Source organism: Sinocyclocheilus grahami, unplaced genomic scaffold (assembly GCF_001515645.1).
Source record: "Sinocyclocheilus grahami isolate Dianchi unplaced genomic scaffold, SAMN03320097.WGS_v1.1 scaffold53.1, whole genome shotgun sequence".
In the NCBI taxonomy this organism is placed as follows: domain Eukaryota; kingdom Metazoa; phylum Chordata; class Actinopteri; order Cypriniformes; family Cyprinidae; genus Sinocyclocheilus; species Sinocyclocheilus grahami.
Genome location: NW_015505232.1, coordinates 1160293 through 1173136, shown reverse-complemented (window position 1 = coordinate 1173136; position 12844 = coordinate 1160293). Strand labels below are relative to the sequence as shown.

The following is a 12844-nucleotide window of genomic DNA, read 5'->3' as shown; positions in this document are numbered from 1 at the left end:
ATATATATATATATATATATATATATATATATATATATATAAACGTTTTCGCAATATTTGAAAGTATTACAAATTACCAATTAACAGGTTTTTAATAATAAATATTTTTGTACTGCCCTATATATATATTTGCTATATATGTATATATATATATATATTTGCTATATGTATATATATATATAAACGAAAATTGAGCTACTATTACATTTTTATTAATGTTTTTTGTTTTCTTTATTAGTAATTAACTTGTGTTTTTGCCATTTTTTTTTATTTAAATATGTCTATAGTTTTTATTATATAAACATTTTTGCAATATTTGAAAGTATTACAAATGACCAATTAACAGGTTTTTTATAATAAATATTTTTGTACTGCCCTTTTAAATTTTTAACATAATTATGGGTGAGACTGAATCACAAAACCTCAAGTGCAGAAGTGAAGCCTGACGCAGTTATTTTTTACTCTGATTGCACTAAAATAATGCAACCATTGTTCCCTTATCAGAATGAGAACAGCAAGAAATCAATAGACATACATGGACATGTCAGACATGGTCTCAGAGGAAGTTCCTGATTCACCGTCATCTCTGGTTGTGATTCACTGGCATGGCGTCAGTCACCCAACAAAGCCGGGGCGTCCACTGTGTTCATGTGTGTGCGTGCAGGTATACAGAAGGAGCTTATGGGGATTAAAAAATGCTGAAACACATCCAAACAAACCTTAAACACCTCCTCTTATATCCTCAAGAGGAAAGTGGTGTATGCATTCTCTTATAAAATGGCAAAAGTTGTATTTTTAAGGTTAGAGTTTTGTAAAAAAAAAAAAATGTGTTCAATTCCAAAACATGCCAAAGGGAAATCCCTAGTTTATGAAATGAGGCTCTACATGTACAGTTTATGTAGTGTAGGATTTTGTTTTCTTCTTCAGTTTTCAATTGTCCATTATTATTTTCATAGGAATTTTGTCCATATATCTGAGCGGGCCCATACGTGACAGAAATAATATTCTTGTTTTTATTTTACAAACACATTGTGGTAACAAGACAACGGCAACAGGTGCTGTCATTTGCTGATCTGACATTTTATAAAAGGCTTATTTATTGTTGCGTGTTTAGATTATTTGATCTTTCCGAGTCTTGAGTCTGAAAGTCTCTGAGTCTTGAGTATTTCCCAACCAAGCACAATTCGTGCTTTAAAAATGAACATGATTGCTTTTGAATTCAATTAAGCTCTTTAATGATTTTGGAAACAATCAATACATTAAATGATTCTGTAAATATGCATTATTTTCAAATCATAACAGCAATAAATTAGAAGTCCAGTGACAATTTGAACAATTAATGAATAATTGATTGAATTAGTTTTAAATGTTTATAGGCACATGTATTAAAGTAAGTGCTGTAGTTTTGAAACATCCCATTAAGCTGCATCTCCATCCAGGTTTCAGGGAAGCTGACTAACAGGGCTGGAAGTAATCACTCTTTAGCAAACGAAGGAGCTTTCTGTCGCTGGAGCTGAACTCAAACAAATTTCTCCCACTGAAGAGATAAATGTTATCTGGAAGAAAAGAAGTCCATTTGTACATTAATGCTAGAATAATTTCTTTGTATTGTTGCAGATCTGTACAAAAGGAAGTTAGAAACACCTACTGTTGGACATGTGGGCTGCTGTAACCTGTCCAGTCAACCCTAGAAATACATTTTCCACTCGTTTGGGATAACCTTCATCCATCCGATTCTCCCTCTCATCATAGCTATACCAAAAAAAAAAAAAAAAAAAGGAAATGTTAAATTCAAATGTATTTTCAGAGTCAATTTTAAGGGCTTTTCTTTATGATGCAGCACTTGACCCACCGATAGTAATATTTGTCAAAGAAGAGCAGTGTTTTCCCTGTGTTCTTGTTGTGGACAGCAGCATCAACTTTTGTCACAGATTCTGGCAGACCAAAGCTGCTGAGAGGCTTAGGATAGCCAGGCTCAAGATTTTGGCCATTGAAAGCCCAGACTTGTTTACCTATAAATAAATACAGGCCATGATAAGAGTTTTTCTGAGTACGGAGATACAGATTGTAAGTGTGATTGTGGTTTCAGCATGCCCAGATTGTTTGAGAAGATACCTTTGAAAAAAAAAACTTTATCTTGCACTAGATCCTCATAAGCGGCATCTATATCATCAGGAGCGTTGGGCCAGAAACTCTTGATCGGGTGTTGCGCTCCACTTCTGCCTGAAGAGCTACGCCAGAAAGAGCTGCAGAGAGAGACATTCGATTTAAAGGTGCTGTATGTACGTTTTTGGCTCTTCTTAAGCCAAAAAATAACATGATAAGTTTGTAGATATTTAGGAAACATGTTACGTTTACATAGCTGTTTCTCTGAAAAATAATGCTATAGCCACAGCCAGTAATTCTACTCTGAAATGTGCATTTCGGGCAGATTCCAAATAGGTATAACTGCAGACCAAAGATCTCCAAAATGGGGCGTGAACTCCAAAAGTGGGCAGAACCTCCAAAATGGGGCGGGATCTCCTCGCGCAAAGACTTTCACCATTGGCTCTGGCTTCAGCCAATTGTTATTGACTTACATTTTAAAATAAAACTTTATAAATCAAACATTGTTTCTAGTTCATCTAAAATAAAATGTGCTATATAAATAAATATTCTTCGTGAGAGCAGAGCCCAAAGCTCGTGGCCAGTGGTGTTTGGACTGGAGTTTGAACCTCTGCTTCATGATATAAACGGGAATCACCCACAAGCCGTCCCAGCACAGGGGAAAGATTTTACTCTATCGCTTTGTTCCAAGCATCGGGGCGTCCCGGGGCACGAAATTCACAGGGTAGGAGGGGGTAGTGACGCTGGGTGTAACTAAAAAGGTGCCATTGTCCGGTGAGGTCCGGTTGGGGAGTTACGGAACAATCTCATATCGCATAATCTTATTAACTGTTTATCTCCTGAACTGCATCTTTCTTTACCACGCTATTTAGTGCCATTCTCGCCGTGCAGTCAATTTCACTGGTTAAGGTTAGGGTCAGGTTTAGGGGTTTAGGGGTTAGCATTGTTTGTAGCATAGTGTAGGAAATCAACACTTTAATTGACAACCAATAACATCTTTAGAATCAGCTGTGGGGCGGAGTTTGCACTGAAGTGGATTTGAGGAAAAAGTGCGAATGCGTGTCATGTGCCTGTCTGTCAATGGGAGGAAACCACACCCTATTTTGGAGCTCCCACCCCGTTTTGGAGTTCCCGCCCCCATTTGGAGATCTCCGGGCTGCAGTTATACCCTTCTTGGAGAAACGGCTCTCTCCAATATTTTGAATTTGGACTGCAGTACCCATTTCAACCGCTAGCTGTCATAGTGCATCTTTAAATATTTTATGTTTATACGGTATAAAAATTAACACACAAGATTGGTATCTGTTTCTATGTACTACCTGTCCTTGAAGAACACTGTTTCTCCCTTAAATGTCGTCACTGCATCCCAGACCAGGTTTTGACAATCTGGTTGTGGTTTTGTTACTGGTTTTGGTTTTAGTGGACCTGAAGGGATTACCACATAGTAAACAAATAACTTAATATTTTTGACTCAGAAATTATAGATATTCTCTTGGTGATCATATTACCATAGAGTGACTGAATCCCTTCAATGTCATCAGAGGACAGAGGAGAACGATCCGGATCAGTGAAGGTGTATGTAGGAAACATCAGAGCGCCAGGAACATTAGAATGAGAAAGACCCAAAGAGTGACCAAACTCATGGGCGGCCACCAAGAACAGGACATGACCTGTGGAGAAATTAAGCAGAATAGTTTGGGTACAAAGTAAAAAGGTTAATTGCCAAAAGGTTACATTTTTACTTGAAATCGAAGTGGTGTTAAAGCTGAGGCTTTGAAAAATATTTTAGCAAAAAAAAAAAAGGAAAGAAAAAACTCACCTCTTGATGAGTGGAATGTGAAAGACTCATCATCATCGAAGTGTGCATCTCCACCGATTCCAGAACCAGGAGCAAAAGCATGAGCCAAAGTGCCTTGTGGTCCATCAAACAACAGGCCATCACCATGATCTGTAAGAAAGAGTTTATTTGTCTTCGCTCTTAAATTACATACATACATACACACATGTGTGGCACGTGTGTGTGTGTGTGTGTGTGTGTGTATACATATACATATACATATGAATGAACGAAACATAGAGAATCTGTATTTTAAAAATTCTGAATCGTTGTGCATCGAATTGAATTGAACTACTCTGAATTTGAAATATTTGAAAAAATGCTTTGAATTTGAAAAAAATGTAAACTGATTTAAACGGATTACTTGATTTTAATCGGAACTTGCTTTTAACAGTATAATCAAACACAGCTGGACTCAAATTAAGGTGTAGAACCATCTCAAGGATGCTCAGAAGAAATGGACAGCACCTGAGTTAAATATTTGAGTGTCACAGCAAAGGGTCTGAATACTTAGGACCATGTGATATTTCAGTTTTTCTTTTTTAATAAATCTGCAAAAATGTCAACAATTCTGTGTTTTTCTGTCAATATGGGGTGCTGTGTGTACATTAATGAGGGAAAAAAATTAACTTAAATGATTTTAGCAAATGGCTGCAATATAACAAAGAGTGAAAAATTTAAGGGGGTCTGAATACTTTCCGTACCCACTGTATATCACCAAAATACCAAGTTTAAATTTAGTTCAAAAGAATTCATCAAAATAAAAAAACACATGGTTGTTAAACAAAATATGAATATAGATAAACTGATAGATGAAACTTACCTCTTGTACCAAAGGAGATCATGATGTCAGCTGTGCCCCTGTTGATACGGGTGAATTTCAGAGGAGTGACTTTGGCCCAGACCTGCAGGGCTTTCTCCATGGATGTATCCACTTCAGCTTTTGACAGGTCAGGGGTGTAGTTCACGATTCTGTGGAAAAGGATCATTCTCTGTCTCTGCTTCTTTCACTTTGCCTTTTTCCAGTGATGCAAAGAGAGCTGTTATTACACACCTGTAGGTGAGCTCGTTTGTCTGCCATTTGGGTTTGTCTCCAAATGTGGAGTACGCAGCAACATCTGGAACTCCACAGCGGGGCTTCTTCATCACCGCCACTGTTTCTTTGTTCAGCTTTCCAGTCACCCTAAGCCCGAAAAACTTCTGCATCTCTTTCAGCTTCTTGGGCAGTTGATCATTGTTTGCTTCTGGGCGAAAAACGGCAGCGTATGTTGAGTCTTCCAGATTGTAGAAGTTTCTCAGGTAAACCTAAAATGCAAATAAACAAAGAATTATTGGACAAACTATGGGCAATTGCAAAACATGCAAATACAAGTATTACATGAAAAACAACATACCTCTGCAATGTCTATATCTTTGTCAGATGGCTGTGAAATCGGTCCAGCGTGAATAACAAGCAGTAGGCTTGCAAGAAAACACAATTGATGGTGAATCCCCATGTTGTGAGCTGCTTCTTCTGCTTGTGTGCTTCTCTTTTATTTGATTAGTGTCTGATCACGACTTTACTTATATACTCTTAAAACTGTGAGGTGTTGAGCAACAGGTGAAATTAAACCATCAAACTGACAGACAAGATAGTAATTAAAGGATTTTTAGCTTTCTTGCCACAGCCTCTTCCTCCTCGCCCAGATACTTGTATTATTTCTCTTTCCTCATACCTTTATTTAACGGCAACATTTTTAAGCGCTTCGATGTTTTATAAACACAAACGAGCAAATTTTTGTTTATGCTTTTAAATGTTATGATAAAATCAACAGTGATAACATTACAAGCACTGCAGGGGTGTATAAAATACTTAAGAAATTTTACTTGATTACTGTACTTAAGTATTATTTGGGGGGATTTGTACTTAAGTACTATTTATATTGACTTCTTGCACTTTTACTTGATTTTTTCTGAAGAAAAAAACAGTACTTTTTACTCCTTACAGGTTTATGTCAACTTGTAAAGTACTTATTACATTTTTGCATTTTATATTTTTCTGCACATGCATTTCAGCTTCAGTTATACTTAGTCAACTTTCATCAGGGAACTTTCTGGCTTCAAATGTAGCCATCAAATCTGAGGAGGAATACCGAGACAGAAAAGTAGATTTTTTTTTACCCCCAAAAAGTTTCTTTATTATATGTGAATGAACATTATATGTTAAATTAATCATAAATCATGTTTAATGATGCTTTTAGCAGGGAGTGGATAAATGGCATTATAATGATATATTGATATTACATGTTTTGCTAATTAATTAATATCATTAATCATAAATAATTACATAACAAAATATGCTGAGAAAAAAATCTCTAAATGCCCCAAAAACAATTAAAAGCTTAATTATTGTTACAGACAGGGGCGCTGAATAGACAATACAAAATCTGGCTTTTTCAACAAGCCGGTATTGTGTTTTAATTCTATGACAATTCTACTTACGTAATTTATTTATGTATACTTTTACTTATAAAAGCATTGTTTTAACAATGTTTTACCTTAAATGTAAACATATTGCCTTGTTAAAATAATACACAGTTGCAGCATATATAAGGTAGTTAATTCATGCTTTTATCTTCTAGTTAAAATTTTATTAAATTTAAACTTAAAAAATCAACACTTAAAAGACCTTCTCTCATATCCATCCACTTCTAAAATGGTAAATCTTGCATTTGTTTATAGGATTAGGATTAGAGTTTGGTTGTACTAATTGCTATTTGCTTCGGTTCAGAACAAAATAAATCTAAGGGAAAGCCCCAATTTAGGAAACAAAGTTGTGCATGTTTGTGCAAAGAGCATGAGGTGAGCTTATAGGGCATTATGTAAGATCTGCAGGTAATGCCTGCTGTTGTCACTCTTTATTGAATGAGTAATGATTTATAATGGATAAACTAATAACTGAGACTTTCAAGCTTTAAAAATTGAATAATAAAACTGTTTCAAGTAACTTCTGGAGGCACGTTTCTGTAGTTCTGCACATGGTGGACGTCCCACTTGATGCTGACATAAGTTCCTCACACAGAACTTAACATACAGCTTCAGAAGAGCTGAAAAGGGACCATTGTTAAACATCTTGAACGATAGCGTTGGTTAAACTGTCATCACTCTTAATATGTTTTAATGTCTTTTCCCATACTTGGTGATTGAAGGTAATGGTAAAACAACTATTATATTATACTACATAAAATTACTGCCTCCTGTATTTTCTCTTTTTTTATGTGCCTTTGATTCTTTCATTTGTAGTTATTTTGTCATATTGCAATTTCATATTGATTTATTCAGTTTAAAAACAAAATTTAAAAAAGGGGGAAAGGTAGCCTAACTGTTTCTTGCCTTAAATATGTGGGTATTTAAGACAAGATTATATATACTAAAAATACATATATTAAAAACTTTCACCAAAAAATTTATATTATTAAGATTTTTAGTTGTAGTTGTCACTACCTGCTTGTATACCACATGCACAACGAGGAAGATGACGGTTCAAACTGTCTTTAATAAATCCATAAGTAAATTCATACACTAGCAAACAAAGACGCACACCCATGCACTGAAGATACCGGAACAAAGTCAAATTAAGTTCAAGGACTTACTGGAACAAACAAAGGGAACTAATTAGGACACTGCTGAATAGAATGACTCATAAAATCTGAAACCAAAGTAACAAATAATGAAACTGACAGGCAGGGAGAAAGCAAACACAGGAAAAAACAACTCGAACTGAACATTTTATAAAAAATATTTTAAATAGGTGTCAGATATTTAATAATAGTATAATACAGTAAAATATTATACTGTAAAAATACTAACCTATTAAAAACCTTTACCAAAAATTTTACATTATTTCTTAGATATAATATTAACTTTTGTATATTATATATACATTTCAAAACATATCTATCTATATGGCAAGAAATCTTGTTTTTGTATACATTTCCAGTTTAAAAAGCTTAAAATGAAAATTAAAAACAGATGTTTTGCCATATTAGTTTAAAAACTGACCTTGTATAAAATATTTACATATTTTATGGAAGGTATTATCTTTATTAATTCCAAAAGTTTGCTATCTTACTAAAATTAAAGAGAAACTGAAAAAAGCTCTAACTGCGTTTTCACATAATATGAAAACGGTTGTGAGCAGTTTTACAAAAATTTTACAAAAACTCTTGCATAGTAACTTCAATAACCATGGTATTTGTGACAAGACCATAAGCACACAATGTGCATGTCACAGTGTCTGGTTGTGGTGCCCTGGACTGGCCACTTGAGAGCGCTCTTCCTGTTTCTTTGTTACATGTTTTGAACTCCGTTTCCCATAGTCCTTTGCCTTGTCGTTCTGTTCTGATGATGATCACCTGTTAGTAATTTACTCATCATCCCATCACTATTTATACCATGCTCACTCTGTTTGTCTTTGATGCAGTATTGTTCGAGGTTACATTGTGTTTTCTGTTCCCTGTGTTTTGGATTACCTTTTGTCTAGTTTTTGTTCTGTTCTGATTATTTGTTACTTTAATAAACCACTGCATTTGGATCTACCTTGTTTTCTCCTGGCGTTCTGTGACAGTGCAGCTGCTCATTATGGTTAGACCAGTGTAACTATGTTTTATATCAAATAAAGTGAAATTTGTGTTCTGACACGAGAACATTTAGACATCTCTTTTACCTTATTTAGGATGGCCAATTGTTCATAGTTACAAAAAAAAATGACGGAGTAAACTTTGTATTTAGTACAACATATCAAAATTCCCCAACGTCTTCATAACGTGACGTGTGTTCAGGTTTCAGGCAAATGTTTTTGCCTGAAGTTTTATTACACATTTTTAAAAGCAGAAGGTTTTGTGTGAGGGTCTTCATTGCTATGTACTTTTTCTGCATTGTGTAGATTTTGCATGTCCCATTTATTTCCTATGGCGGCCAATTTTGACTGTGAACGGGACAATCATGACTATTTAAGACCATTTAGTCTTTTCTAATGCTCATGTTTTTTGTGTTCATATAGTAAGTGCACTATGCAAGGCATTGTCAGGCTTGTGTTGTGTTTTGTTCCCTACGTGCTCCCTGTGTCCCAGTGTTTATGCCCATATTTGGCTAGTTTCCTGTTCCTGTCCTGATTATGTTGATTTAATTCCTGGTGTTCCCTGTTTATTTCCATTGATCCCAGAGGGGTATTTCACAAAAGCAGGATAAGGGATTAAGCTGGGATTTTCCAGTTATCCTGGTTGAATTTAGCCCTGACTCAGTTGCATAAAAGCAGGCTAAATTAAGCTAAATTATGTTACTATGGAGATTTATTCTTTGCAGCTAGCCTGCTCTGGAGAACCAGACTAAGATTAATCCTAGTGATTTATCTGTTAGTGCCGCTGTCAGTCCTACTAGAGATTAATGTGTTTTACAGTCACTCCATGGTCTTCTGTAAATATGTTGCATCATTTTAATTATCCTGCATTAAAATACTAGATATACTGTCATTCATCCAAGTATGCCTATTTTAGTGTTATTATGAAGACTGTTCTTATTGCTGTCAGAGTTTGATGAATACATATATTATTGCAGTTGTTGAGATTATAAGAAATGGCTGATGAAGTTGCAAAGGTGGTTTCATTTAAGTCCATGACGAGGTCAATTTGTAGTATATATAGGCTTAAGTCCGATTAAGGTGTTTCCTCTTAACGATGGCGTGCCCTTTGTTGGATGATGTACTAGACGAGGAAGTGTTAATACTCAGACGAGCATTCAGGCATGAAAGAGTCTTCCGGGACAGGTCAGACCCGTTGGCCTTTGCAGACGAAAATATCTGTGTAGACTGCTGGGTCCGAAGATACAACACAGAACAGTGCGGAGCCACGCTCTCACTGTCTCACAGGTGGTCTGTGTAACGCTGCGATTCTTAGCAAGTGGCATGTTCCTTTATTCTGTTGGAGATGCTGAAAACCTCAATAAAGGCACTATTTGCCGCACGATAAGAAATGTTAGTCTAGCACTGAAATCACTTGCGCACATATTCATCACCTTCCCTGGCCACAGAAGATTCCACCACATCAAGGAGGAGTTCTACAAGATTGCAGGTAACACTAATTACAGATTACAACAAAAAAGTGTTACATTAGCACAGTCACAGTAGGAAGCAAATTTTTTATAGCTTTCCCTAATGTCATTGGTGCAGTGGATTGCACCCATATCCGTATCAAACACCCCTCAGGGGCACATGAGGGAGATTGTTAACAGGAAATCTTTCCACAGTATCAACGTTCAGGTAAGAATGATTTATGGTTACTGTCAGCTACATAAATTATTTCTGTGCATTAAATGACCTTAATAGGTTATATGTTATTGTTACAGATGATCTGTGATGCTGACAGCCTTATCACAAATTTAGAGGCAAAGTGGCCTGGCTCGGTCCATGACTCCAGAGTCTTTCGGGCCAGTAGAATTTACCAGAGACTCTCACTAGGTAAGCCACCCCAATTTTTTTAAGCACCTTGGACATCATGTGTGTGTCAGAAGTTTTACTCTGCTAGTTGTAAGAATTATATTTTATATGCTCAGGTGAGTTCTCTGGTGTGCTGCTAGGAGACAAAGGCTATGCCTGTGAGACGTTCCTGTTGACCCCCAAACTCCAGCATAGCAGGCTTACAACCATGCCCATGCCAGAACGAGGGCTCGAATCGAAATGACCTTCGGCCTCCTGAAATAACGATTTCAGTGCCTGTACCACCTGAGGGTCTCCCCAGACAGGGCCTGTGACGTGACTGTTACCTGCACAGTGCTGTACAATATTGCCAGCCTAAGAAACGAAAGGGCTCCCAGACTTGCTTTGGATATTGACTGGGACAATGCTGCCATCTTCCCAGATAACAAATGGTAGACTGGTCAGAGAAAAATATAGCTAATTATTTCAGTTAATTTTGTTTTGATTTCGCCTATCCTTTAATAAAGCATAATGTATGGTCACTCTTTCATGTGTGCATGCATTTTGTTTGGCATTAGTAGCACAGACTGTGTGGTTATCTTCCCAAATTCTAGTTCCAATTCACTGGATCAATAACTATATAGTGTACTGGACATTAATGAAAAAGGTACGTGACCACAATGTTTTTGTATTTTGCTGTCATCACTTGTCAGCTTGGAGCTTTTGAGAGAAAAAATAACGACGATTAATACATTGTGCAGTCAGTGTGAACTGAAATCACTCTCTAGTTTCTGGATTTCCAAGTCCAGTTTCCTCAGTGTCTTGCGTTTAATTTCCATCTCAAGGTCCATGTCCTGCAGCTTTCTCTTGTTCACTTCAATCTTGCCCTCTGCCAGCTCTATCTGTCTCTTAAGATGCATTGTGTAGAGACGTCTGACAGTTTGTGAATTCTGTAAAACACCTATCAATTAGCACAGCGGAATTTGTGCATAATATAGATTTACTTTAGGCAATACTCACTATGTTACTAGGCTGCTTATCAGGCTGCACAAGTGTACAACTGTTAATTTGTGGAAATGACAAATAACTCCTTCAATTGTAATTATGATGGCTTCAGTGGAGCACTGGTTATTTGGACTACTTACGCATTCAATCGGTCGGCTATTGTCTGCCAGGCCTTTCTCTTTGTTTTATTATAGCAGCTGTATTTCCCTTTTTACATATTATATGTTTCACCTCTTCATATGTTTCAGTTAGAAGCTGTTGCTCAGCTGGCGAGAAGTATGCCGCACGGGTTTTATTCATTCTTGCATCATTGATTCTGTGATCGAGCCCGTGGTCTGTTTAAGAATGCCGTGAACGTGCACTTATCCCAACTATATACACCTGGCTTGACATAGCTGTACGTTCTCATCCTGGCTCAGCAAACGTGCAACAGACTAAGCCAGGATGCGCTGATTAAACTAGGTCAAGCCGCGTCTTTTCTGTTATCCTGGCTTTCTTAATTCTACTTTTGAGCAACGCCTCTCAGGTGTGTCTCGTCATCCCCTCGTCTTGTCATGTGTTTAAATAGGGTTCCCTGTTTTTACTTCAGCGTCCGGTATTATTTATGTCTACATGTGCTATGTGTTTTCCTTGTTATAATTAAAATTCTCTGGATTGATGTACTCCTCGTCTCCCTCCGTTCCTTGCTCCGCACTCCACTCAGTAGTGCAACCGTGACAGGGATAGTGTAGTGTTTTATATGCTACACTTTATATGCAACTCAAAACTTATTTAAAACATTTTCAACCCATTCAACAACAAGTGTGATGCCCACAGTGTGTAGATTTGCAGACACATGCCTCCAGTAATAATTACCTTAAGCTGGTTTCTGAAACACCCAATGGTGCAACGTGGACACATCGTCAGTGATGAACCCAGTGTTGTAGGGTGTTTTGGGTCTTAGCTCTGTGATTTCATTCCTGTACTGTGTCCCACTTTATATTAGGTGGCCTTAACTACTATGTACTTACATTTAAATTAATAATTTGATACAATGCACTTATTGTGTACATACATGGTTTTACATTGGACTTCTATTTTTAAAAAATACCTGCATGTAATTACATCTGTAATTAATTTCTGTAATTACATTTAGTATTACACTGTTGACCCATCCCTTACACCATAACCCACCCTTAAACCTACCCATACCACCAAACCCTGTCCCTAACCTTACCCATATCCCACCTCAATAGCAGCAACAGTGTTTTGCAATACAATATGAACACAATAAGTACATTTTTTGATGTAAATACATAGTAGTTAAGGCCACTTAACCATGTACTGTATCCCTGTAATTTCTAATTGGTTAACCAACGCTGTGTCTCAGTCTCCCCTATTTAACACTTCCACATTTGGTGTCAAGTTGGTTAATAAACAGGCAAAAATCGGATTTTTCATCAAAT

General features: G+C 36.6%; 1 protein-coding gene and 1 pseudogene across 1 annotated transcript; one reads left to right on the top strand and one right to left on the bottom strand.

The window, feature by feature from the left end:
• Positions 1 to 2008: 2008 nt before the first annotated feature.
• LOC107583420 (collagenase 3-like) lies at positions 2009 to 5372 on the bottom strand. Its single transcript, XM_016269622.1, has 8 exons — positions 5338 to 5372; positions 4998 to 5248; positions 4767 to 4915; positions 3926 to 4054; positions 3615 to 3776; positions 3426 to 3531; positions 2142 to 2246; positions 2009 to 2012 (listed from the first exon to the last, which is right to left on the bottom strand). The coding sequence occupies exons 2-8, from the start codon at positions 5147 to 5149 to the stop codon at positions 2009 to 2011; spliced, it is 807 nt and encodes a 268-aa protein (XP_016125108.1). The 5' UTR covers positions 5150 to 5248; positions 5338 to 5372.
• Positions 5373 to 9863: 4491 nt separating this feature from the next.
• Positions 9864 to 10850, top strand: LOC107583419 (putative nuclease HARBI1; annotated as a pseudogene).
• Positions 10851 to 12844: the final 1994 nt, after the last annotated feature.